Below are 27,471 nucleotides of genomic sequence, written 5' to 3' on the forward strand. Positions count from 1 at the left end.
CTGAGATGAATCTTCAAAAGATCTAGAGGCTCTCTTGAAAAATAGAGTCATGAGAAAGTCTAGAAGTACTCAAATGCTTCCAAGAGTTCCTATTCTTAAAACAGCTTGGTTTATTCACAATGGGATTTGAATCTTCTGAAAGTCAGAAAACAACATTTTCCTTTTATGGAATTGGAAAAAGGAAGAATATTTCCACTGATCGTGCTTATCACTGATTGGTGCAGCCACTAAATTCAAGGCACCCCAGATCAGGCAGTCTGGTTTTGTTCCTGCTCTCTAAACCTTATTTTCATGGCTGAAGAGCTAAATAATATATCTACAGCTTTTTACACTGTCCTCAGCTCTATAGAACAAACCAAAGAGCAGATTTTTTGTGTAAACTGTCCTAGATGCTATCGACAAAAAGGGGAACAAATATCCCCCTGGGACATGTGCTGTGGCTTCCCCTCCCCATCTTTCTTGCACACAAAGAACAGGGAATTTGTTTTACAATACAATAAACAACAACATAATTAAACACTTTTCCTAGAGCATAAACTGCCTGTTTTAGCATACAGATTATTTTAAAGCATTCTTCTAGATAATTTTGAAAGTTCAGACATCAGAGGGAGAAGAAATGAATGGCTAGTCCACATTCCTGCTTTTATTTTCTTTTTCAGAACAGGATGTTGGGTGATAAAGAAGAAAACGCCACCCAGGCCGAATGTAACTTCACATGTGCTGTTACCACTGGCACAGTGTTCAACTTCCCTGAAAGTCCAGAAAAAGCAGGGAGATTACACCACCTTCTGGACAAAACTTTTTAAGTCACACATAAAATTATTTTGCTCCACATAATGGATGGAAACATGCCATCAAAACATTATACAGCTAGTTACTTCCCATGTCCAACTTCATGTACTACCTCCAAGCACAGTTTATGATTTTCCTCTTCTGTAGAAAATTTTCATATGTAGTGATTCCTTTTCACAGTATTATTTAGGGAAAGCACAAAGGTGTTTTAGAGCGTGAGGCAAAAGAATAGACAGCATATTTGGAGTCTCCAAAGTTTTTGTGTATTTGAACGTATTCCAAGTTTTCCCATATTCTGTTTTAAGAAAGTAAGAGATGCAAAGAAGTGATGCAAGAAATCTGAGAATTTAGATTTAATCTCATCCAAGCTGCTCTTCTTCTCACATCAAGAGTAAAGACGCTTGTAGGAGAGAGAGAGGTGTATTTGTGCACAAGAGATGGGCCAATGTATCCTCTTTCCACCTATCAGTGCTAGCTCTGCCCTCTCCAGAAAGTATGGCTCTTGAGAAGTAGGTAGAATATTAGAAGCTACAGATCACCTGACCTAACTTTTTTTTATTAATTTTCATTTTGTATTGAACAAAGGCAGAGTACAAGACAATCACTGTTTAACACTGCACAAAAATCACTGCCTCCTTCCATCAGACTTCTTTCAACCTTTCCTACTCAAGAGTTTTTTGCTCTTAGAGGTCACATCTGCAAAGGCTTTCCTCTCATTTCTTGGATGGAAAACACAGAGGGATCCTTCCTGCCCTCCCTTTCATTTCTCCATATCACAGCAATGACAATCAGTTCCTGAACATTTCCAAATACAGAGCATCCACGTCTTGGGTGCTGGAGCACTCTAAGAACAGGATGGCAGAAAGGCTGGCTGAGGAACTTAGTACTAAAGGTATCAGAAATGTCCTTCTCTTCTGGGGGAGCACTGCTAAACAAGTGATGTCATGAATGGGGGATAAGGAAAGAAAAGCCTCTCTCAGCTTTCTCCACTTGCAAAGAGTTTTATTTTGACAAAGAGTGGAAAAAATGTTCTTTTCCACTTCCAGCACAAGAACCATCTGAAGGCATGTCACACCTTCAGTGAAGTTTATCTCACCTTTTTCCTAACTCTACCAAAGAAGGGTTTATTATCTGTGTCACAGGATCTCAGCCTTGCAATAAAGACAAACGGGAGCAGCACCCTCCTTACTGAGTTTAGAAAGAATAAGAAGTTCATAAAACAAAACAAAACAAAACCTCTATCACCAGCATTCATGAATACAAAAGGATTTTGAAAACCAGCATATTTATATTACCTAGGACAGTATTACTACTACACTTAAAACCATTCTCTGCAAATGTGATTGTCTTTAAGAATTACATTTTTAAAAAAAATCATTTTACACTTTACCTGAACAATATATTTTGTTCCAGCTGACTGTATCGGTAATTTCATTACAGTCAGTAAAAATAACTGTTTGAAAAGCCTAAGTTGGTCTTTTTGCTTTCCAGTAAGATCTATATGTCCTTCATAGCAAAGTGTAATGTTCAAGAAACAACGTTCTGGTATTGAGAAGAAGCATTTTTATAGGGCTTCTAGTGCCAAAGATAATTTCTGAACTCCTACAGAAAGGTGAGAGGATAAGGCTTATTTCTGAGGCGATAAAAACTTTTTATTGCCTATTCTTTTACATTAGATGCTGTTAACTTTTACCCCATGTCAGAGAAGTTGAAATGGCAAAAAACCCTCCATGTTCTGCTGTGCATTGTGTGTATTTTCTGCCCCTTTAAAACACCAAAGATACAAAATCCACCCATGCCCATTTAAAAATAAACTGTGTAAGCATTCTCTGCTTTCTGGCTACCAGCCAGACCATGGAAACAAGCTATAACCAGCAAAAATGAACAGGACTGACCAATTATTTTTCCTTCAGTTGTGCTCCTGAGAGTGAGGAGAGATTCTGCATGTCAAGTTATTCTGTAACTATTTTGGGCCTTTCACATTGCAAAGGAATACTTTCAAATTCTGCAGTAAAACTAATCCAAGGCTCTGCAGTTGGACCCTATCTACTCCAATGATGGGGAAAAAAAAAAAAGGGAAAGACAGAACAGCGAGCAACTTCTACTGCTTAGCACAGAACAGAAATCCAGTAAACAAAGTAATACCTTTTTTTTTTTTTTTTTAATTCTATCTGTGTATATTTTGCACTATCCTCTCCCTACTTTTGATCGCTTGTCAAAAGCAGTTGTGGCTGTCAAGGTAGGAAGCGTGCTCTAGGTGATCCTGCTTGGCAGGGGGTTGGACTGGATGATCTTCAGGGGCTCCTTCCCATCTCGGCCATTCTGTGATTCTGTTTCTTACTTTGGACAAGACAGGCACTTAAAAAAGAGGAGTCCCTTTGCAATGCTTGATTTGATATTGATAGTAACATGATACTTAATCTCAAGGAGAGAGTAGAAAAATGAAAAAAAAAAAACCAAAAAAACGAAACAGGAAGCCTATAGCTGTAAAGAATGCTACAAGATTAATAGTTCCAATGAAAGCTTTAGTACAACAAAGAGCTGTCACATTTTGTTGCACATTGTTATAAAATACACAAGTCAAAATATTTGGCATATGGATTAGCTCAAGGAAGCATTGTTATTAATGCAGTGAGAACAATTATTCTCCTAGTGTTCTCTGACACTGAAATTTCTTTAAAAGTTTACCTTCCTTCACAGTCTCCTCCTGTCAGCTTATGTACACATAGACAGCTGAACTTCAGTTTATGTTCTCTCTGATGTAAATGTCCTACTATCTGACCAACAGAGACACAGATTTACTGATCTTCTACTTCGGAACAATAACAGCAAAGTATTTTTTGATGGTAAAAAGGCTCCAGGCTTTGTTTTCTTGCTAGGAGAACACTGAGCAAGAGTCTCTCATTAGAAGTTATTAAAAACTGTCTCAGATGACAAATCCTACTGCAGACAAAGAGGAGATAAAAACACTTGAATAAGACTTCCATAGTTAAAAAAGCAGAGATGAGGAAAAAAAAGTTTCCATATTTACTGATTTGTGCTACTCTGAAGGTTCCTGATAAGAACAAGTTTGCTCGGATGGGAGCTGTAGTGAGCTGGTGCCCACCCAGAGCACCTGTAATGAGAAGGAAGAAGAAGGGGTTTAACCCAGAACTCCCACAGCTGTATCTTAAATGCTTTTCAAGATGCCCAAAGCAGCCTCCAGCAGATCAAAAAGTGCAGGTATGGGCATGTCCAAAGGCCACCCTGTGGAGCACAAGTGTTTTATGGACGTGAATACAACCAGCAGTTTACTACCTACAGTGGGAGGCAGGTGCTCTTAATTTTGTTTAGTTTGCAATGTTGGTGGGAGAGCAGCCACCAAGTTGTTACTTTACTTTCTAATCCACGTAATCCACTAAAGGATGGAGACTGCCTTCCTTCAACCAATTTCTGCTGCTAAACAGCTCTATAAATCCAATTTTCTAATCCAGAATTGCCTACTGCAGTGAGTCTGGTGCAGAGATTCATTAGCCTGGGAGAGAATCACCTCCCCATACAGGTCCTTCCACTGTATTTTTCTCATGTGAATATGTTAAATTGATAAAAAGTAAGTTCTGGCAAAGCTTTACCCTTTTTATATGAAGAGAAGACAGACTGCCATAACAGTATCTCAGATGGAGCAGCAGGTTAGCACACAGAACTATACATTTTATAGAATTACCTGCAAACGTTAGTCATAACAAAAGGTCGTGTTTGGCCTGAAGTATCTGCTGCTCTGTGGGGTACCACACAGCTGGGCAGGAGAATAGCACCTCTTCCTCCCAGCACTTCATGATGCAACAGCAGAGGGTGTTGCAGATCAGGTCTAAGGTGCACTGAAAAGAACTACGTAGGATTTCTTACAAAGCACTTGGATTCTTTTTCTTTCTGACTGATTTTAAGTCTTTTGTGACTTAAAAAAAAACAAACAAAAAAAACAACACACCCTTGCATGTATGAAAAGAGTGGAGAAGGGTTAACAAAGGGAAACAGTTTCCTTTCTATTACTCCTTGTTAATCAGTAAACGGAAAGAATAAAACAAACTTTAATCCACATAGGGAATATTGAAGCAAAGAAATGACAAGACGGGTCTTATGCATGAAATCCCAGAGAAGAGGAAATCACTACCCCAAAATGTGGGATCAAATCTCCCATATATAATGGAATATACACAGAGACGAGAAAGATTATCCAGCACTTAATGATTCTGGGAGATTTTTTTATTTCACTTCTGATGATTTCCAGGGCACTCTGATGAAAAATCAAGATCCTACGTGCTGTTTGTTAGCTTCCCACATTGGAAAAGAAGTGAAAGTCTATGTTCTATAGAACAGCTGAGGAAACCCTACAGACTCCCACAGAAAAATCTGCTGATTGCAGAGAGTGTCCTTCTAGTGATCTCCAACCTCCTTCCGGTCTAGCATCCCTATGGAAAAACCTTGGAGACAGAACTGTGCAAACCTTTAAGAACACTTCAACATGCTAAAAATGTATGTCTTTTTATTTTTTTTAAATTTACAAAGAAAAGAGAATGCCACTCTTTCCCTGTAATATCTGTATCATGGCTTAATACAAAACTTCCAAAGATCTGTCCTAGAAATAGGGACTGGGAGACAGTCACCCACTGAAACCCATAATTTTTCCAAGGTGACTGATTACTGTTACAGCTGCTCTCAATCAAAAGCCAGTGATAAGCTTTGTGCACTACAAACAAAATTCAACATTTGATTAATGTGTTTTTGATATATAAATTGGTACAAAACACACTTTTCAGTGGCTGTAGGCATTTCTAATTGACATGAATGCAACTGAGTCACCAGGAAAGAAGGGAAGTTTTACCCCTCCTTAGGTCATACCATGTTAATATCCCAGTCAAATGTAAGCAGTAGATCAGTTCTGCAAAAACAGGAACATCTTATTTCTCAATTTAAGCATAGGACACAAAACCATCTTCTAAAGAAGTTAATAAAAATAAGCATTGGAAGGGATGGACTGAACACAATGAAAGAAACCTTTCAGGTTGATGCCACGGTGCAAATTAAGAGGTAGATTAAGATCTGTTTTCATTTATCTACTGAAGGCCACCTAAGTCTTTTTTTCTGACCATGCTTTCTATTCAGCATGCTGTAAATTTGTATTTTTATTTGTACTCACTTAATCTCTGTTTAAGTGAATGGTTATTCCAACATAATTGATTAAAATCTTAGCAACTCTCAGTCAAGATTAAGGGAAAACAAATAACCTGGTACTTCAGAATCCCCATGCTCCAGCTCCCCAACCAATTTCTTCCAGATTTCCTTAGGTAGATATTGCTGACAACATTCTGAGAATTGGCAACATTATTTGAGAGCTCACTATGCCAGAATTAAAAGAAGAAAAAGTCACTCTAGTGACAACTGGGAAGGTTTCCAGCATGTGGCAAGATTACTGGAGCACCAAGTGCTTGCCTGGGAATAAAAACTACACAATGATGTTAAGAATAAAAGCAGAATAAATACCCTTCCCATCAATCAAATCTGCTCCCTAAAAGGAAGATAAATCTCTTAATTGACTAAATAAGACATAAATACTCTACCTTTCAGTAGTCATTTAAATTTTGCCAAAATTTCTGTGAAAACAGCTGTATAATGGAAAAAGTTACCTGGGTTTTTGTAGATGCTAAGCACATCCTTGAAATAATGAGGTAAGAATCTTTCTAATAAAAGCAGCACATCCTCCAACTCCTCCAGAATACCCACAAGCAGAAAATTTTCATTAACGTTCAGCTTTGCTCTTTCAAGGGCCCATTCACCAGGTTCCCTGTATGAAATTAATGAAGGGAGAGGAATGGAATTAAAAAGAAAAAAAAAAAAAAAGAATGACTGTTTAAATATGCATTTACTTCAGAAATTCAAGCCAAGAAGACAACTGCAGGGGGAAAAATATTCAGTGCTGAATGCCGTTCCTCCAACAGAATATTAAAAAACAAAACAAAACAAAAAAACTTGCGTGCTTTACTGAGATTTTCCACACAACATCTAGACTTGATTTGACACGTAAAAACATGATCACATTAAAATGAGAGTTAAAAACTGTATGGAAGTACCCAGTTCCATAGATAACTTCCACAGAGATGTCTAAAAGCTCACACTTGTGAATTCACACATTTCTGCTCAGAAGCACAGCCCATCTTGCTGGAGGAATTATTTTCCTGGGTGATGAATGGCTCTGGGGGGATGACTCTGGGAATAACTCTGAACAACACCAGGAGAACTGCTGCATGCAACCACTGCCTTTTGTTACCCAGTGAATGCCACAGAGGGGGCAACTGGCCTGTTTCCTGCCTTGTCCTTGGTTTAAGGACAAAGTCTGCCAAAGTCTCCAGGAGCTTCCCTTTCTCTGCCAGTACCCCATGACCACCCTGCAGATCTGATACTGGATTCACATTTGTTTTCTCTGACAGATATTGGCTTCGAAGATCATTTGGGGGTTATTCTATCTTTTCCCTCACTGACAGAAACTAGCAGGACACTACCGCATCTCCATCATACCAACAGGCTATGTCATATGACAAGCACATATCTGTTCCTGCAACAGAAAACCTGTACGTGGTGCTAAACGTGGCTGGACATATACCCACCACATGGCCAAAAGCATATGTGTTTTTCTCTTGCCACGGGTCTGAACAGACAACTATACTGTATTTCAGTCGTGCAACATCATGAAGATAGGTGGTCTGTCCTAGCCAATTCCCATCTGGATTTAGGATCTCTCTTAAAATCTTTCCCTGCTCTTCTGCTGGAGACAGCATTAAGTTTTCCCAGCGAGGCCATGACATTTTAGAGACAGCAGGTCCCACGTTCTGACTCCTCACACTCAGCCGAAGCGGCTATAATGCTGAAATTCATCTTGAAAACTTCAGTTTAAAGACATGCTGCTTCTCAGACTTCTAGCCAGAGCATGATAGAAGACAGATCTAGAATAAGCTAAAAACCAGTATTTTAATGTTCAGGAACCTCATAGATATATATTGTGAAAGTATTTATGCATGTCACTCTTGGTGATGGGATTACGCATATATACAAGTCAAATATGCGACCATAAGGATTTGCAAATGAAGCCAAAATACATGAAGAAAAAAATGTTTAATGAAGACATGAATCTGTTTTGTTTCTCAATACTATCTTCCTTTATGCCAAGAAATAAAGAAGAATTTTACACCAAAGATACTTAGAAACAGAGACTAAGGTATGAACATATTTTCACTTGTTATTACAGCTAAAGTATGGCTTTTGTAATGAAATTTTTGAAAATATTCACAGCTATTCCATTATAGAGAAGTGCTAATAATAAATAAATATAATATCTTGAAGTTGAACAAGCCTACTTAAGAATGTGCTGTGACCCAAAATATAAAAATATTTGAAAACAAGTAGGTATTTAAAATTATTCACACACTGCACGAAAGTTTACTATGCCACATCAATAATACAGCAACATGAGAATGGCAAAAATAGACACGTTAAAAATGAGCTAGTTCAATTACAGTAGTAGAAGGCTCCACTTTACATAATTTTAAGCATGATCACTATTTCTTACATAGAAACAGAAACCTGGTGTTCCTAAGATACAGACCTGGTATAAGCATCTGAGCAAAACTGTGTATTAAAAAATTACAGTGCAGGTAAAACGGTTAACAAGCACATAAGGTCACTCTGCCAACTCAGAAAAAAAATAATCCTACCCCTCTTATTCCAAAATATATGCATGCAGTTGCCGCATACAAAATTACATTGTACTTACACTTTGCTCTTGTACTTGAGATAACTGTTGTTTCAAATTACCAGTTTCTGACAAAATGCTGTCAATTGCTACTGCTGAACAAATTGAGATACCTTTTATATTTACTTACCTGCATCTTGGATGCTGTCCACAGAAATATGGTATGATATAAAATAACCTGGGATTGGAACATTCAGGGTAGTTTTCAAGGATACATACATTAATGTCCTGAAGGTGAGAGAAAAGACAATGAGGTTGAATACTGTGTTTTCCTTTCTCTATTAAAAATTGTTTTATTTATCTCACACTTTACACAGACATCCCAGAATCAAAGAATTGTGCTGAGGCTATACCAAATACCTTAGAAGGAATCTACCAGTCATTTTAATACTTGCTACATTTTATTAGAAAGTTGCAGGAGAAAAAAAAAGTTATTTTGTTCTACAATGTCTTTCTGCAAAAAACACAATTTTTATATTGAGATTAATGCATGATTCAAAGCGTGACATATGGATTGACTTTCACAATGAATTATATATTTAAAATAGCTGGGATATTATTTTCAGACTTTTCTTTCTTCTGAACACACCCGAGGGGAAACAAGAAGTGGCCAGAATAAATCAAATTTAGACAATGATTATTTTATTTATATTATTCTGCTTCATACAATGACTGGAATGAGCAAATGTAACTTGCAATTCACACAGCTTGCTCCTGATATAAAAACATACATCACCATTGATTACATTCCTGAGATGTTCAGAATTGAGCCTATTGTGTAAACCCTCATTGAGAAAAGAACTTATTAGAAAGTATTTATCATTTTCCTGATTCATCAGTCATCTAATTAGGCACTATCTTTCATTTCTCAAAAGACTAGGCATAGCTACTGAACCCTGAGGAACTGCATCCCATTTCTAGTTTTACTCAGCTCAATAACAAACACTCCTATAAGTGGGATTGAATTACAGCACCCTTATCTAGCCTAATAACCCCTTATTCTGCAGGCAGACTCACTGATTCCAAAGGGACTTACCAGGGAAAGAAAGGGTAAAACAACATAAGCAAAGATGAAAGAACCATATCTTTGCAAAAGCCCTCTCCCATCGTTCTTCAACATGTGCTTTTATAATGCAATAGCCTTGGTACACATGAACAGGAAACCAGTGACTAACCATAGAATCATAGACTCATTCAGGTTGGCAAAGACCTCTAAGATCATCAAATCCAACTGTTAACCTAGCACTGCCAAGTCTACCACTAAACCACGTCCCTAAGCACCACATCTACACGTCTTCTAAATACCTCCAGGGATGCTGACTCAACCACTTCCCTGGGCAGCCTGTCCCAGTGCCTCACAACCACTCCAGTGAAGAAATTTTTCCTGACATACAACCTGAACTTTCCCTGGCACAACTTGAGGCCATTCCCTCTAGTCCTATCACTGGTTATCTGCGAGAAGAGGCCAACCCCCAGCTCCCCACACCTTCCTTTTGGGTACCTGTAGAGAGCAATAAGGTCTGCCCTGAGCCTCCTCTTTCCCATACTAAACAACTCCAGCTCCCTCAGACGCTCCTCACAGGATTTGTGTGCCAGGCCCTTCACCAGCTTTGTAGCCCTATTCTGGGCAGGCTCCAGGGCCTCGATGGCCCAAAACTGAACACAGTACTCGAGGTGCAGCCTCACCAGAGCTGAGTACAGAGGGACAATCGCTTCCCTGGTACTGCTGGCCATGCTATTTCTGATACAAGCCAGGATGCTGTTGGCTTTCTTGGCCACCTAAGCACACTTGCGGCTCATATTCAGCTGGCTATCGACCAATACCCCTCTTTGGGCCCAGCCACGCAGCCAGCTTTTTACCCAGCAAAGTGTATGCCTGTCCAAGCCATAATCAGCCAGTTTCTCTGGAAGAATGCTGTGGGAAGCAGTGTCAAAAGCTTTATTAAAGTCTAGGTAAACAACATCCATACTTTATCAAGTAAATGAGATGGGACAGAGAACGTTTCTGTGGGCACCACACCCTCTAAGAGCCAGAGTTGCTCAGCAGTGTGGGAGCTGTGTAGAGCATCCACTATACCGACAAGTACCTTGGGCAATCCTAGGGCCGTGCGGGGTATAGGGCCCTGGCTGCAGCATCAGCGTCTGAGAACTCAGTGCAGAAAAGCTCTTCACAGAATATAAGCCCTAACTAGTTTCACATTTGGGTCCAAAAGCCTGTTTAAAGTATTTTCCCCTTCCTCCCATCTTACACTTCTGTAAATCAGGTTTTATTAATGAGTCAGGAGACACTGGACTGCAAAATAAATTACATGGTGAGGAACTATCAAAGAAAACAGCATAAAAATTGCAAATTGGGATACAAACAGCCCATTTCCCCTGCTCCCCGCAATGTATTCAGGCATACTGAGAAGATACATACTGCAAGATTTATGTTCAAGACATAAATTTTGAAATTCAAGGCTCTGAGCTTAACCTAATAAACACCCTTTGCTCTCACTGCTATGAACATCACTGAGAAATCTACTGGTAGCACAGTAGGGTGGCACGGGTAATTTGCTAATTTGCTCTTCCTATGATCCCAATAGGTTTTTTTTCTTTTTTTTTCTTTTTTTTTCTCAAAGACCTTATTGCCACATTTCAATATATAAAGGAGGTTTATAAGAAAGATGGAGAAAGACTTTTTACTGCAGCCTGTAGTGACGGGTCAAGTGGCAACAGTTTTCAGCTGGAAAAAGGTGGATTTAGATTGGATATAAAGAAGAAATTCTTCACTCGGAGGGTGGTGAGGCACTGGCACAGGCTGCCCAGAGAAGCTGTGGATGTCCCATCCCTGGAGGTGTTCAAGGCCAAATTGGACGGGGCTTTGGACAACCTACTTTGATCAGACCTCTCCACAATAAAGAAAGAGGGATCCTTCTTTATTCCTCAGCTCTTGGATGCGATCTACACTGTTTGTGTCCTGCTGGGCTTCTCTCTGCAGGGAGGCAGAGGGCTTCCCGGGAACCAGCAATGGTCCCCTCCCCACTGTGGCCCTGGGGCTGTCAGTAACAACAAATGATTTCTTTTAAAAAGAGTTTTTCTATTATTGTTACAATTCTGGCCGGAATGGCATTTTGGTAACAGTAATGTCTATTTCCTTTTGTAAAACTGTCTTTCATATAAAAATAATGATGTTCCCTAATACACTAATCTGTGAACAAGTCAGACTACTGATCTATCAGAGGTGTATCAAAGATGTGCTATTAATTTTTTTAAGTTAATAATAGAGCTGTTTTATTTGCTCTAGCATGTTCATATATGCTATAAGAGGAAGCCTGCATGTGCTAAAAAAAATTTATGGATACAAAATTTCTTCTGGAATTTTAGTGCTGTCATAAAAAGATCCAACTTTAAAGCACTTCCTGTAAAACATAAAACAATTTACTTAAGTTAATGTCTTTAATTCATTGCAAATATTATAAAAATATATACCAAAAGACCCACTCTTAGATTTGAGACTTTTTTTTGCCCCCAGTGTAAAATCCTAACAGTACTGGTGGAAAAAAAAAATCATTTTTTTGGCCAGAAGATGGAACACCTAAGTTAAAAGAAAACCTGAGCTTCAAAACATTCTATATTCGTTGATCCTCAGTGTCTCAGTCAAAAGTTATAGAAATACCAGATTCTGCCATGGATGCATGGCAATCTTCGATACCACTAACAACTTAAAATAAAGACTCATAACTCAAATACACAGATGCATTGCAAATATTTTTCCATTAATTATCCATTAACCTGTGGGAAGCCAAAAATGGCCTTTCCTTTTCTCACAATCACCATGCAAAATAAGACAGTCGTTCCATGTCCTGCCCTGGTTGGATATTGTGGCTTCTGTGATAGAGCCAGGAGACCCTGCTTACAGCTGCGTCACGGTGCATGCCCCTTATTCATGTCAGAAGGCAGCAGATGTGAAGTGAAGGTGTGTCATGAGGGCTACAGAGGAAGCAGGGAACTAAATAAATACCTTTCAAGGAGAAATATACCCATGAAAGGAAATGAAATAACCTGATGTGGAAAACCAGTGAGTGAGCCCAGTCTATGGTGACCTCTCCTGCTTACAAGGCTGCTCTTAATACTCTGTGGCAGTCAATGGCCCAGTCTAGTCCTCACCATGGGCGGCCAAGAAAAATTTTTCTTCTCTGCTGAGAGACCCCAGAATCCTCTCACGGCTTTTTAAATGTTTTCTCACATACTTGCTCAGTGTTTGTAAGGAGGTCAAGCTGACCATTACATCCTTAGGACAACGTTGCATCATACAAACTAAATACAACCACATGGAAATAAAAAAATAAAATAATCTGCCTCTTCCTCTGACCCCTGGCTAGGGAGCTGCGGGTACCACAGAGCAATGGGGAAGAAAATGTAAACAACACAGTTCAGAAACTGCCTTGCAAGTGCAAATATGAAAGGAAAGAAGGAAATGCATGGTTTTCTACTTTGTAAGGCTGTGGAAAGACATACCTTGCTCCAGAGAAACTGAAAAATCAAGATATAGTTGGAGTTAAGGTTTTCAAATACAAAGGTAACGTCTTACTAAATGTTATTTAGCAGCACAAGTTATTTATGTATTTTTACAGAAAATAAACTACAATGCCATAAATGTTTTTAACCCTAGTTAAAAACATTTTTACATCATCAGTTAATATTTATAGTTTTTATTCAATCGCAATCAAATATTTGGATAATTAGAGCCACGCTGCAGCAAGGCGGCCTGCTTTATTCAATAGATTCTGGAGGAATTTGGTGCTTAGTGGAGCATCAAGCCTAACAACTTTGGCAGGAGATGGCTGTGAGGTGTGCAGGCGCTGGGCATCGCTTCCCAGACCAGCGCTGCCAGCACAGCTGAAGCCAAGTGCTTCCCAGCCTGTGCTGTTCTGGTATCGAGCCCCTCCAAGAACTGCTGCCAGGCAGGGGAGATTGAGCCAAACTGCACGGGAGATTTCCCAAACAGATGATTGTCCTCTAGAGACTACAGCACGCTGGTCAAAGCTATCTGAACACCAACAGCAGACTGCAGAGCGAGCCACGGGTACTTCAGGGAGAAGCTCCACGAGATGGCAGAGCTGATCTAGCTAACCAAAATGCAGGTTTCTGTCCCCAGCCGGCACCTCTGCACCAGCTGTGATTGCCCCTTCACTCTCAAGTAGGCTCCACCAACTCAAAAAGGGAACAGAAACTCTTTCCTCTTCCTCCATTGCCTGGTCTCTCCATCTGAATATGAGAGGGCACTTCTTTACTGGGAGGGTGGCAGAGCACTGGCATAGGTTGCCTGGGGAGGCTGTGGAGTCTCCTGCTCTGCAGATATTCAAAACCCACCTGGATGCCACCGTGTGCAGCATGTGCTAGGTGACCCCAGCTATTTCACCCCAGCACTGGCTGCCTGCTGTGTCCAAATGCTGCTGCCATGCAGATACCCATCCGTGCTCACACATGCACCTAGCAGCTGCCAGGACCAGAGTCGCTTTGAGCATTTTCTTCTGTGGCACTGTGAAACTCCTCACTCCCCAGGGACCTCTTTCAGCTGGCACTACCATGCCTTTCCTGCTTAACGGCCAAGCGGCAATACTGCTTTACCTCTGACCACCACTACGTTGAAAGCTGAGCTAAGTTTTAAGCTGGTTTTAGTCACCAAAAATATTCCTTTCAACTTTCTCACTTTGCATGTCTGTTTTTGAAGAGATACAGTTCTGAAAGCTTTTGTACAGCTCTTAAAGGGCTGCACAGACACTTCACATTTCTGCAGGTGTTCAGCTTCCCTTCTTCCACATGTTTGTCAGCAGCTGAAATATGTTTTAAAAAAAAAAAAAAAACACCACCTTGATCTACTAAATTCCCAGGAAAGCCTCATTATCATTTCTTCCAGAAATTGCTCTTCACCTTAAGCTAAATCAAGTATTTGATAAAAAGCAGCAGCAAAAGCAACTAGAAAATGATGAGGAGAAAAGAGAAAAACAGAAAAGTCAGCCCTCTCATCACCCACACTGCTGTAAGGCACAGTGCTCTGCTGGTGAAGGAGACAATACAACAGCCTACACAAGAGATCAAAGGAATATCCTTTAGAAAGTTTCAGGGACTCTTAGCAACAGTGTCTTGGAAGAGCAAAAGCACCCCGCAGAGCCAGCTCCTTTGATTCAAGCTGCTGTCCTCCAGCTATCTGATGTAAAGGTTAGTACAAAACAGAAATTACCCTGTAAAATAAAGCGATGTGCTCTTACAAAAGGTTTACTGAATATATATATATATATATATATATATATATATATATATTTTCTCCAAATCATTTTTCATTTCCAGGAAATAGAAAGTGAAAAATCCTTCCCGTCTTTTCCAATTCTTCAAACGCTTCCTACAACCCCACTTCTGCCCGCAAAGCGTTAGTTAACTACTCGTTTTGATGGGTGGGACTGCTTACCTACCCACCTCTCTCCTCTGGATGGCTGCCTTTCGCTCACAAGACCAGAAACGTGGAGACCAAGAGGTGGTGGTGTAACACTGTCAGCACTCACGGACCACCGATGCCAACACGTCTTGCACAAGGTCCCCCGGGAGCCCATGGGAAACAATGAGGACAACTTGGATGACTGGACCCTCCTATGTTTTCGGGAGTATTCACAGGGCTATTTTTGAGAGGAATCTTATGTAAAGTTGCCACGTACACAATTGTTCTAGGGAAACAACAGATACCCACAAGCAGAGGCAACGTTCAAATGCCTGCACATTAGCTCTTCTCCACATCTGCCTTTCTGCCTCGTCAGGCTGCCAAAAGGCTCCACAGGCATCTTGTCCCCCCTGAGAGCAAGTTCCTTCTCTGGCAGTACTGATCTGGGTAGCAAGTCACACCAAGATGGCAAGTCACTTGAGGAAAGTCAACAACGTATACCTTAAAACATGTTGCAGATAAAGTGGGGAACATAAAACGGTAAAGTGGGGAACATAAAGGTCTCTGCTTTGAAAAATCTTTCTTTAAAGAAAAATGCACTTGAGAAACTTGAAAAATGTTTTCCAATGTTTAATATGAATAAAATTACGGGAAAATTAGTATTTCTGTTCTGTCCTTTAGCGTGGCATTTGCTGCCATGAGCAGGACTGTACCACTTCCCCTTTCTGATCCTCCAGCTCAGGGACCCAATATCAGGAGAAGACAGGCCAGACAGCTCTCCTTCCCCCAGGCAGGGGCAAGGCCACCGGCCATCCTGAGAAAGGGTGGAGGGGGCTGGCTGCAAGTGCTCTGAGTTGACTTGAAAAAACAAACCTTAGAAGTACTTGTGGTACACATGATAAAATCTTGGCAAGCCTGGGAATATTGTTTTCTCTTTCAGTTTCACCTCCAGGGAATGAGCTTTCACCAATTAGCAAGGTTAGATAAAACTGAACTTACCTCTGTACCCAAAACAGCATCCAACTGCACGCAATGCCTGCTGTAACTGATGCGCAGTACTGCCATGCCCACAGACAGAAATAGCTTTAGTCGAGGTGCCATGGATATCGGTGACTGTACAGCCGCTCATCCCAGCAGCCTTTCACTCAGTCCTCAGTCCCCACAGCTTGCTAATAGTTCTGCTCGGCTCCTGGGGGTACGGTCACCTCCCCACTTCTTTGGGGTGGGCAAAGCGTACCACCACCCCACCCCGCTGGTTCCATAACTCCCCACTGCCTTCTGCTAAGCCTCCTTTACCCGTGCTTACCAGGGCAGACTTACTAGTGAATATTTCTATCTCATGCTGCCCAGGGTAGCAGACTAATGCTGTATTTGAGAGAGGGGATGCAGAGCTCACAGAAACCTTGGCTACTGTGGATGACTAAATATCTGGACAGGTAGCGTAATAAGGAATACATACAAAGTTTGACACTTTTCATGAAAAACTGCATTGGTAGGCTAGATATTTATACTCAAAACTTAATGAAACTTCACTTTGTTTCATAGCATGAGATAATTTTTCTTTAATTAAAAAAGCCTGTATTATAAGAGCACAACTATTCAAGAGAAAATTCTATTATGAAAATCTGGAGAAAGAGACAAAAATATTTTCAACTGTTACCATACAAAGACTGGTTCACTTAAGCCTTCTTTTAATTTTATTCAAATGAGAAAACTTGACTTTTCAAAGCTAGCCTAGGTTAGCCTATGGTTTGCTTAGATTCAAACCATGCTGTCTTTACATCAGCATAGATTTCCTTTTTTTTTTTTTTTTTTTTTTAGGATAATTCTGTGTTTTCTTTGAATTGACTTTCCATTTTTTTCTGGCAAAATGTGTGTTTTTCATTTTTCCCCCAGACCACATAAGCAAATATGCTGCCAAGTTGAATTCCCACTTTTTTCGCTCAGCTAGTTTGCCTGGCTTTTCTGCCAACAATGTATTCAGCTCTTCTTCCTGGCATCCCAACGAGCGAAGCAGCACCTAACAAAACAGTGTCTTCTGCTAACTGTCTACATGTTCATTTAGCACAGGCATAAATTATTCATTCATGTACAAACTTTTGCTGGCATTAACATAGCAGAGGTGAACAACTCTGCCCACAACTCCAACATGTATTTGACAGACACCAAATGCATTTGCAGATCCCAGTTTTCTATTTCATCACTCCTCTGTTATCAGAAATATTATTAATTTGTAGACTATCAGATTTACTAATTAGAACCAAATCATTCCTTAGTGCTGTAGCACCTCTCCTACGAAGAAAGGCTGAGAGAGCTGGGGATGTTCAGCCTAAGAAGAGAAGGCTCCGGGCAGACCTCATTGCAGCCTTAAAAGCCTTAAATTAAAAGTGGGTAGATTTAGATGACATATTAGGAAGAAACTCTTCACTCAGAGGGTGGTGAGGCACTGGCACAGGTTGCCCACAGAAGCTGTGGATGCCCCATCCCTGGAGGTGTTCAAGGCCAGGCTGGATGGGGCTTTGGGCAACCTGATCTAGTGGGTGGCATCCCTGCCCATGGCAGGGGGGTTGGAACTGGATGATCTTTAAGATCCCTTCCAACCCAAACCATTCTGTGATTCTGTAACAGTTGTAAGTAGATATCTTCTGACATCTTCCTTTTCCATTGCTTTTGTATTTTTCACCTCAAACCATCTTAGTACAGGAAATATATTAAAAAAATAGAAAGAAATTATGCCAGAAAGAGTACCTGCCAGCTGGAAGAAGTGTATGAGCATTAAGTAATCATCCTGTTATGCAGGAGCATTATGCTGTGATAAAGAATGAATTGCAGTGGCAACTGGCAGCACTGAGACAGTACATCTGTCACTTCTGTATACCAACACTTCTTCATAGAAGAATCTGGAAAATTAGTTTCCTCAGATGATAACCCCTAATAAAGCCAATTAAGGATGGCACATATTCAATCCTGCAAGCCCTGAACAGGAAATACTCTCTATCTCGGTGATTTCTCAGCCCTTCTGAATGCAGTGGCTGGATGCTGGCCAAGAGATGCTCATGAGAAAAGCAGCGAGTCAACAGACAAATGCAGCTCACAAAAGGTAATTGTGGAGCATGGATAAAGTTAGCTAGCTACAGATGATGGACTCAGCCTGGACTCAGATGCTGAAGTCAGTGGGGTTGAAGCAGACACAGATGGCAGGTGAGGCTTACCATGGCAAGGGTGGTGGCACAGGTAGGGACATGGTCTGTGCTGGAACAGTGGGATGCAGCGCAGCTCTGGCTGCTACCTGTGCTTGGGGGGAAGGCTGCTACAGACAACCCAGGGCTTCAAGAAGCCTTTTAGTCCATCCTTCGCTAAGGGAGAACTATGTTTTTCTAAAGTAAGGCTGTCATTTCTCCAGTGTGTACATAAAAATGTCCATATCCTCTCTCTCTCTAATAGTCAAAAAATATTTACTAGTACCTGATATGAATACACCTTTACATAATTTAAGGAAACTCCTTTTTGTCTTAAATTGTGATGAACACGTGGAATAACTGGAGGACAACTGCTATACAACACATTTTCACTCCTCAGAAGATTTGCATTTCCCTGCAGTATTTCCTTTTTCAGAACATCTTCTGGACTCTCTTCAATTTCTTAGAAGTCTGAAAACAGAGCACATTTAACTTAGGCTTTTCCAGCTCCAAATAAAGCAGAAAATACCTTGCTGATGTCTTCTGTAAATTCTCTTCTGAAGAAGAGAGTGCTATGGAGAGAATGAAGGAATCATTTCATAACTCTGGCTCCTGGAGCCCAGCATCTTCTGTTGTACTTGAAATGCTGGATCCCAGATTTGTGCTACACATTGTGAAGAACACAACTAGCAAGAGGAAGAATCGACATATTTTAGCAGAGAAGGCTGTGCCTCTCCAATTTCTGACAGTTCTGTGATTCAGTCCCTAAAGATATGATAAAGACAGTCTTATGTACGTAAATTCCCAAGGAAAAAAAATAGAGGAGGGGCTGATAAAGGATATGAAACCAACGGCAGAAAATAAAACGGCTAGTTTTCTTAGTGAAATGAGACACTGAGTAGGGATGCACAGCATCTGTTCTGAGACATCGCTTGTGCATAACTGAGAAGGCTTAACAGTGAAATAATGCTTTTCAGGGAATATTAGTGACAGTGGATGAGAAATCTAAGCTCAGGGAGTTATAGAAGAACCCTACAATGCTAAATGATTAGGTGATGAAATGCTGGAAGAAATTCAGGGCCAGTAAATGCATACTCTGGATGACAAAAGTGCAATTGGGTTTTTAAATCTAAAAATTAGAGAAATTCAAGGAAGAATGGTCTATAGAAGGGTTATTAAACACAGATATGAAAACAACGTCTGGCTGAGGAAATCTGTAAGCTGAAGAATGTCAGGAGCTGGGAGGATGCTGGAGGGGAAGCAGCCCTTCAGCCCTTCCCTAGCCGGGCTGGATGGTGCTCCTGTCTTGCCCAGGACATCTCATCTCACGTTCAGCTCCCAAGAGGACTTAAGGCATGAAGTTCACATATGTTTACTTACAACACTATGTTGTTTGCACAGATAACATGGGATTTAAAGTTTTCAGAATACTGCTTAGTTGCTATAATACAGGGAAGCCTATTTTAATAACATGACACTTCTGTAGTTTCGCATTTTTCTCACGTCTTCTTTCCTAGGTCAATTCCTTTAAACCCTGACCTCATACTCACAAATCATGCTTACCAGATTTTAGCAAAAACCTCAAAACACCTATACTAACAGAAAGACATATAAGTTCTATGAACTCCGTAACATCTTGACAATAACATTACACTGTTTCAGTAAATCTCCACAAATAAATAGTTTTAACAATATGAAAGTGTTTTTTTTTTTTTTTTAAAAAAAAAAGGCTGGTTAAAACAAGTATCAGAGTTCCGAACACTGAAGATGTTATCAGAGAGAAATGATCCATGAGCCAAAGGGAAATTAATTTCCTTGGCAATAGGCATTAAACATGAATGCCATCTTATTCATTCTATCAAGACAGAGACAGAACAAACAAGAGACCATTCTATTTGCACATGCTGTAATGGAAGTTCATATGACAAAAATTAGGGAGAAAAGGGCTTACTTTATTCAATATAAATCTTCAAAGTAAGAGTATGTATACAGAGAAGGGAAAATATGCCACACACACAAACAAAAACAAAACTGCTTTCCTGAAGCCTGTAGTATTTATTTATATTGCTAAGCTTCTCTCATCAGAAGATGAAGTAAAATTCTCGTTAAAGAAAAGAAACACTGAGTAGCTTAAAATTTTCATTTCAACATACAGCTCAGCCATAGCTTAGTTTAGCTCTCTAGTGAATTCCAGCCATTCACTTTCCAATTCTCTTTCAATGATGTTTCAGGGAAAGGGACTGTAGCCAACCGCCTACAATGTGTACCTGAATTAATTGTCACTTAAAAAAGACACTTAAAAAAACACCTTTTTTTTTTTTCCTTAAAAAAATAAAAGAACAAATAAAAAGGACACTGTTGTCCTCTCGTTAAAAATGAGAAAAGGTATGATCATCATCATACAGTACAGGTAATAAATTCCTTTGTTTTAGCTACTTTTTTTTTTTTTAAAGTTAGATGATAGTTTTTAAAAGCACAGTATTGACCTTTAGGAAAAAAACAACAGGTTTCCTTACAGCAACAAGGTCTAAATGTCTTCTATATCCTCTCAACCTACTTCACTTGTGGTGGCACTTTACCACAAGCCTTTGAATGGTGAGAAAAGAGCTAGAAGTGTGACTTGTGCCCTAATTCTGTTTTCTTATAAGATTTCTGCTGTGTCTGCTGACCTTGAATCTTTTCCTTCACCTCTCAGGGCTTAGATACAAAAAAGCAGAGAAGAAAAAAAACGCTTCTTCTGCACGTGGCTTCCCTGCTGCTGCGCCTGGGGATGGTGTCTACTCTGCCGACCCCATCTAATTTTCCTATTTATAATCTTCCTGCTGCTGAATAGCTCTAAAGCTTTTTTTCTTTTTTCCCCCCTGGATGATTACTAATACTTTGCATTATTTCTAGCAGTGCCATTCTGAATAGCAGAAACAAAACGGAACAAACGTTGATTTTATCTGTCAGTTTGACAAGACAATCACTGTATGGACAACTGCAAGTATTTTAAACTCCTAAAATAACAAGATTTAGAAACATAAAAATGTTCCTATTTGCCTCTTTTTTTTAGTTTTGAGCCTTGAGTCATCTGCTGAAATTCTTTTCTAGAGCCTTCAAAAACAGAAAAATGCTTTCCTCCCTACATGCAAATCCAAAATCTATCATCTCATTCCAGATGCTACTTCAAAAAGTACAAGTAACAAGATCAATTATAGATCATGTAAGTTAATAACTCTACTAGGAGGAAGAGAGAAAAAAAAAAAGATTATTTATTTATATTTTTTTTAAATCGAAGACATCATCTCTTTGGATTACTTTCTGAAGAATTTTGATTTTTCTTTTCTCCTCCAACCATTGATGCATAGTTTTGTTTTATTTTTTCTCCCCTTTTAAAGAGAACAGAAAATAAATTTCTAAAAAATCTCATTTAGCAACCCACATTCACCATGGAAAGTTTCCTATTTGCCACCAGTTAGTGGATTTTTCCCCAAGAAAAAGGAAATTACTCTTGACAAGCTTAGTTATGAATAGTAGCTGGCTTTGCTTGGACCAGAGCTCATAGGAAAAAGTTGAGTTCAAGGTAACCTGACTAGACTGTGTTTCAATAATTCGCTGAGCAATAGGCAGCTTTGCTGAAAAAATGGCAGTCCCTTTACCAGAGTCCCTAATAATCAGCTAAACACTCTTGTTGTTGTTCTTTTTCTTTTCTTGTCTAGGTATAGCAGCTATAGTTGCAAGGGATATAGGATCTTTGAAAATACTAGTCAACGAGAAACAAGAAGAGAACGCTTAGAATAAAAAATAGGAAAAAACGAACACTGCTTTTACTTGATAGGAAATTTTCCCTACCTTAAAACAGTTCATGGACAACATATTTCTTAACTGATATGTATGGTTTACAGCTGCTTTTGAATGAAGGATTTACCTTTTCGTTCCACACAGGCCCCCACTGCCTCCCGTGTTAGTTCATAACCATCAAACTGTAACCAGCATCATCAGCCAACAGGTCTGCGAGTGGCTGTGCTTTTTGAGTAAGGTTATTTAACGTTAGTCATCCTAAGAAAAAAATAAAGCATCTGAAACAGTTGACGTCTGTCTCATGTTTCCTCCCATTTCTTTCTTTAAAAAAGCAGGGAATTATAAAGAAAGACAAGAAAATGAGTTCCTGGCAGCAATCCCTTTCTTTAGTTGACTGACTTTAAGGGAACAATGGCCAAGTGCCCCAAACCCCACTCAATGTCAACAAATACAGGTTTGCAGCTTGTCCCAGTCTGTTCCCTCTAGTTTTCTCCTGGGAACACCACCTTGCCATGCTATTAAAAGTTGCTTTAGTTTTTTGTTTTGTTTTTTTACTTTTTAATTCAAGTAAAATCCATCACAAAAAGGCCGAAGGAAACACGGCGTGCAGAGTTTTCTAAAGTACCCCAGTGACCATCAGTGACCACTCAGATGCCTGGGTTTATTTCTATTGGGCTTTCATTTCATTAAGATGCCAAGATACCTTAGAGCATGTGGTTCGAATCAGTCCTCATCTCAGGGCACAGAAACCATTATTCTTCCCAAAGCAACTGCAATAAGCACTTGCCAAATGCTCTTTTGATTGCAGTTGCTTATCGGGCTGGCAAAGAAGCCGATCTTCTGACTCATTGTCCCTGATCCTTTCATATCCCTCTGGGAAAATATGAGAAGGGAGGACACTAAATACCAGCCCAGGGCCCCCACGTTAAAAAGTTCATTTAAGTTCATTTAACCGAAGCTATTAGCATGCCGATAACCTCATAATAAAACTTTAAGTCTTACAGAAAAAAAAAAAAAAGGAAAAACATCCACTCTAATACCCTTTATGTCAAGATGGAAAATCTGAATATCTGGAATATCTGACACCTGAAGACACTCCTGTGAGAAAGCAAACCAGCCACTTGCCAGGTGGCACCAAGCGCTGGAAAGAACATCCAAATCCAGTTGCCAACAAAAATCTGTGGTGTTTGGTATCTAGTTAGAAGTTGTTTTGTAGAAACACAAATGCATATTTCTACCTCTAAGGAGCATATTGAAGCAAACAAAGCAAGACTAGACAGACAACATCTGGTTGTTGGGAAGACTACTCCCCAGTTCTGATCTGTTCATTCTGTGAGGAGACACAAAATTTGCATTTTGTGCTTCATTTTCACTGTGTCATTCAGAGGGTTCTTTCCTATACCTGTGTGTTTAGTCAGCCAATGATTACAGTCAAATTTGTTTGTAAATAAGACACCTTATTCTTTTAGCATTGTGAGCACGCTGCTTTTGGCTTTATAGAAAAGCCAAAAATCCACGGTCTCATATTGTCCAAATAGATGGCATTGGGATAGAAGTTGCCACAACAGAAGAGCTACTAGTCACAGGCACCACTAGTTTTATTTAGCCTGGGCAGGAAACCATATACTAGCTTTAGCATCTGAAGGAAACCTCTGGAAGTGCCTCCCTCTGTCCCAGCGTGCACCTCAGCTGTGTCCCCAGGGACATTTGGGCACCCTGCGTGCACCCTGGCTCCAGCGATGTGAGCCTGGTGATGACCAGTATGGGGCATGGTGTGCTCATGCAGGCCCCTGGATCCATGCTAACTGGCACTGAGGGTAGGTACAAGACTTCAGAAGGGAAGAAATCTACAAGAAATAGGATAAGCTAAGTCTCGAGTATGCCTGGGCACTGAAGGTCCCTTTTTTTTTTTCTGCAACATGCTGCATCTTGGTTGGCTTGCACATGGTTTCAGCATAAACCACTTCAGCCTTAGAAATACAGAATTTATCCAGTTTTTCTGCATTCAGTAGAAGAGTACACACCACCACCAAAAAATACATGCCCGGAAAACGCTTTGCTGACGATACACAGTTTAAACTAACAATAAGGAGAGAAAGAGATAACAGAATACATTCATGGCATCAGTATAACTGTACACACTAAGTTTAACACTGCACAATACCTTAAATGTCTCAGCTGTGAATGTGCCAGAAATCTAGAGCACAGTATAGTCTTAAATATTTTTAGGAAAAGACTGCTATATTTTACCATGCTATCAGCGTGCCATAGGCAGGTTATTCTGCTAACCCCAGGATACTGAACTCTCACTGCGATTCCACCTTCTGGAAGCTTTAGCAAAGATGTTTCAGAGATCAGGATTTCAGTTTATTTCACTTTGCTGGCAGTGCTGACAGCCAGAAAACTTATGTATTAACCACAAAAAGGAAAGAGTAAGGAGAGTGACAGACAAGAAATAAAACAGTCTAATAAATTCATTTTTTTCTGACAGGTTGTCAGTTCCTGCATTTTTTTTTTTTTTTGATAACTACAGAATGAAGTGTATACCCGACTGCTTGAAATTACATTCTCACACCATAAGCTGAACATGTTCAATATATTGACTGTAAGAGGAGGGGTGCCTCCCTCTCGGCCATCTATAAAGAGGACTAAAAGGTCCTGCAGTTTCCCTCCCCATCTCCCTGTCAATAAAACATTTTTGATTTAATGCAGTTAGAGCATAAAGCAACCAGGAAAAACAAACAGATCTACTCCTAGTAAGGAAGGTATACCTAGGAAGGTATATAGTAGGGTTTTCTAGCGAAGGCTACTATGACTTCATTAGACAAGACTTCAAACCTTTTTTAATTAAGCATTAATACAATACCAAGCATTAAAAAAAATCAAGCTTCTACTGTTGAATATACATATATGATTATATGGTATTAAAAAAAATTAATTGTTGTTTAATGCAAAATCTATGTTATTTAGCTAATGTATAAAATGTAACTTTAAAGACATTAGTTTCAAAATTTATGCTAACAGAAAAGGAAGTTGGAGTTATTCTTTTCTTGATAAAAAACCTGCCATTCTAAGAATGTATCAAGCAATAATTGGTTTTACTGGATGACTACTACAGCACAGAACTCTAGCTTAGCACAAAATGTTGGACTGTGCATTTAACAGGACATGCACATCACACAAGGAGATTCTCTTAAGCTTTGTTTCCATTCAAATGCAAAGGTTACTTGCCAGCTAATTGTTGTATGTAACCATTTATTGGGAACCACTTAATTGTCGTCTCCTTAATTGTGCCCTCCTGTTGTTTTCATATTGACAGCAATCAAGAATACATGAAATACATGAGGAGAACTGAAAATGTGAACAATCAATCAGGAGTTACAAAAATTATCGAAACACCTAAAACTCATCCTTACTGAAAAAACTGCACACCAAAAACAATAGATTTCTACATTTTGGAAAGCATGTATTTAAAAAAAAAACGTTTAAAAGCAATACATTAATTATTTTCACATCTGTTTTGGCACACATACTAGTAACAGGGCACAATGCAAAGTTGTGAGTATATTTCACAATGTAAATATATTTGTCTCTTATCTTTTTCAGATAAGTTTGAGAATAATCAATACATTGTTAACAATTAAGAGCTTCAGGCCAGTTTGGAAACTATAAAACCTAGTTCAATCAGCAGAACTCTAAGACAACAGAACCTTAACCCAATAAAAACATGCAATTGCTTTAAAGTCGTGACACAACACGTTTAACTAGAAATGTCTATAAGGAAAACTAAGTGCAATCACCGAACAGTTGAAGTCATCTGCAGGTATGCTTGATACGAAGTTTGATTTTGACTGACTTGGATCAGTCACTAATTTTAGAAACTCTGTATAGGCTATGAGAAACATCTACTGTATGCACAGGAGGAAGCGAATTGCACACTCCCAGCACTTTTTCCTGGGGTAGGGAATGAGAGCTTAAGGTTATTGGAAAGATAGACTGACATAATAATGCTTAATAAAGCTAAGAGTTAAGTCAACTCTTAGCTAACACATGAAATACATATATGCAAACCAAATAATAATAAAATGCCACCTGTATACTTGATTCTACTTGCACCACTGCAGACACCTTGTTGGCCTTACACCAAGAGCTCCAAACCAATCTTCTCCTTCTCCCTGGTCCCAAACACGGTGCCTCCACTGCCTCCCAGGGTCCCCCCAGTGTCCTCCCATTACAAACCAGCTCCAGCATACGATGGCCATCCTGTCTCAGATCTGCAGGCTGCCCCACCCGTGCCAGGACCCTGACCAGAGCCCCTTAGCATGCACCTTGCCAGGACTGAAAGAACAAGACCCTTCTTCTACACCCCAGGCTCGAGCTGTGTACCAGTCAGAGATTTCCTGAAGAAGAGATCTTGCCCAGATATTCATTCTTTATGCAACTTTCCCATGCCTCCTGCAAATTTGTCTTGTTATATCTTCTCCCCTCTTTATTTCCTTCTCATTTGAAGCGTGCTAATCTACTTAGTCATTCCTTGCACGGAAATTATTCCATACTTTCATCATTACTCCTACCCAGCTCTGGATATTTTCCAGTTCTTCCAAACCCATTTTGGAAACAGGAGGTCACAAATGTTCAAGGAGGTTAAATGCAGCTACACTACAGATTTAAACACAATGACGCTCTCTGTTTTGTTCTCTGTGGCTTTTTTTTTTTTTTTTCCCAGAACTGAGCTGATGCTATTGCAGAGCCATCCACCCCACACCCCAGGCCCTACTGACTGGTAAGTGTCCGCTGAGACCACGTCGTTTCCTCTGTGAAATGAGGCCTGCACACCCCTAGAACTGCCCTCCCGCCTGCGCCGAAGGCGAGGCTGGCTTTTATCCCTGGGCTACACAAGAATGCTCTTTTTTGTTCTTCTTTTAAATCTCCAAAACGTTCTGAAAATAATAACTTGGACATCACCTCTTCCCTTATCCAGTTTATTTGGCCTAAAAAGGCCAGCATCAATGTATTAGATGCTCTGTTCGGCATTTGGGATTTTCTACCCTACAAATACTAGCTTCCTACAGCGAAGCTGCAGGAAACTAGTTCCCCATGCTACCATAATGCATTTAGAACCAACCAACCAACCCAAAAAAAGAGACCATCAAGTCCTACCTTGTATTCTTTATACTCATAAAAATGTTATTAGCGAACTTGGCAAAATCACCATAAAAATGAAGATTCATATTTCTCAACCGGGATTAATAAAGCTATGTCCTTAAATATAAGAACATAAAGTATTATATACACAAATGCTTTAATACCATGTACAGTTTATTGCTGGTGCTAAGACTCTGTTATGTTAAGGCCTCAGATTTCTCATGTAGTTTCTTAACGTTTCCAACAGCCAGAATTTTTCAGTCACATATAATTGACCAGTAGAACATTGCATGAAAAAATACCTCATGTTTTGAAATTCTGAAGCAAATATTGTGGTTATCCTGTATCCTGCCTCCATGAAAAGGAATGCA

General features: G+C 39.7%; 1 protein-coding gene across 2 annotated transcripts in view; it reads right to left on the reverse strand.

The window, feature by feature from the left end:
* UST (uronyl 2-sulfotransferase) overlaps window positions 1-27,471 on the reverse strand; it is a 167,406-nt gene that overhangs the window by 31,440 nt on the left and 108,495 nt on the right. For both annotated transcript variants that reach the window (XM_035538687.2, XM_035538688.2), the window contains exons 6-7: window positions 8,706-8,803; window positions 6,456-6,613 (exon numbers count right to left, since the gene is read on the reverse strand). In XM_035538687.2, the coding sequence (XP_035394580.1) occupies window positions 6,456-6,613; window positions 8,706-8,803 (256 nt within the window). The remainder of the gene's footprint in view (window positions 1-6,455; window positions 6,614-8,705; window positions 8,804-27,471) is intronic.

Source organism: Cygnus atratus, chromosome 3 (genome assembly GCF_013377495.2).
Source record: "Cygnus atratus isolate AKBS03 ecotype Queensland, Australia chromosome 3, CAtr_DNAZoo_HiC_assembly, whole genome shotgun sequence".
In the NCBI taxonomy this organism is placed as follows: Eukaryota; Metazoa; Chordata; class Aves; order Anseriformes; family Anatidae; genus Cygnus; species Cygnus atratus.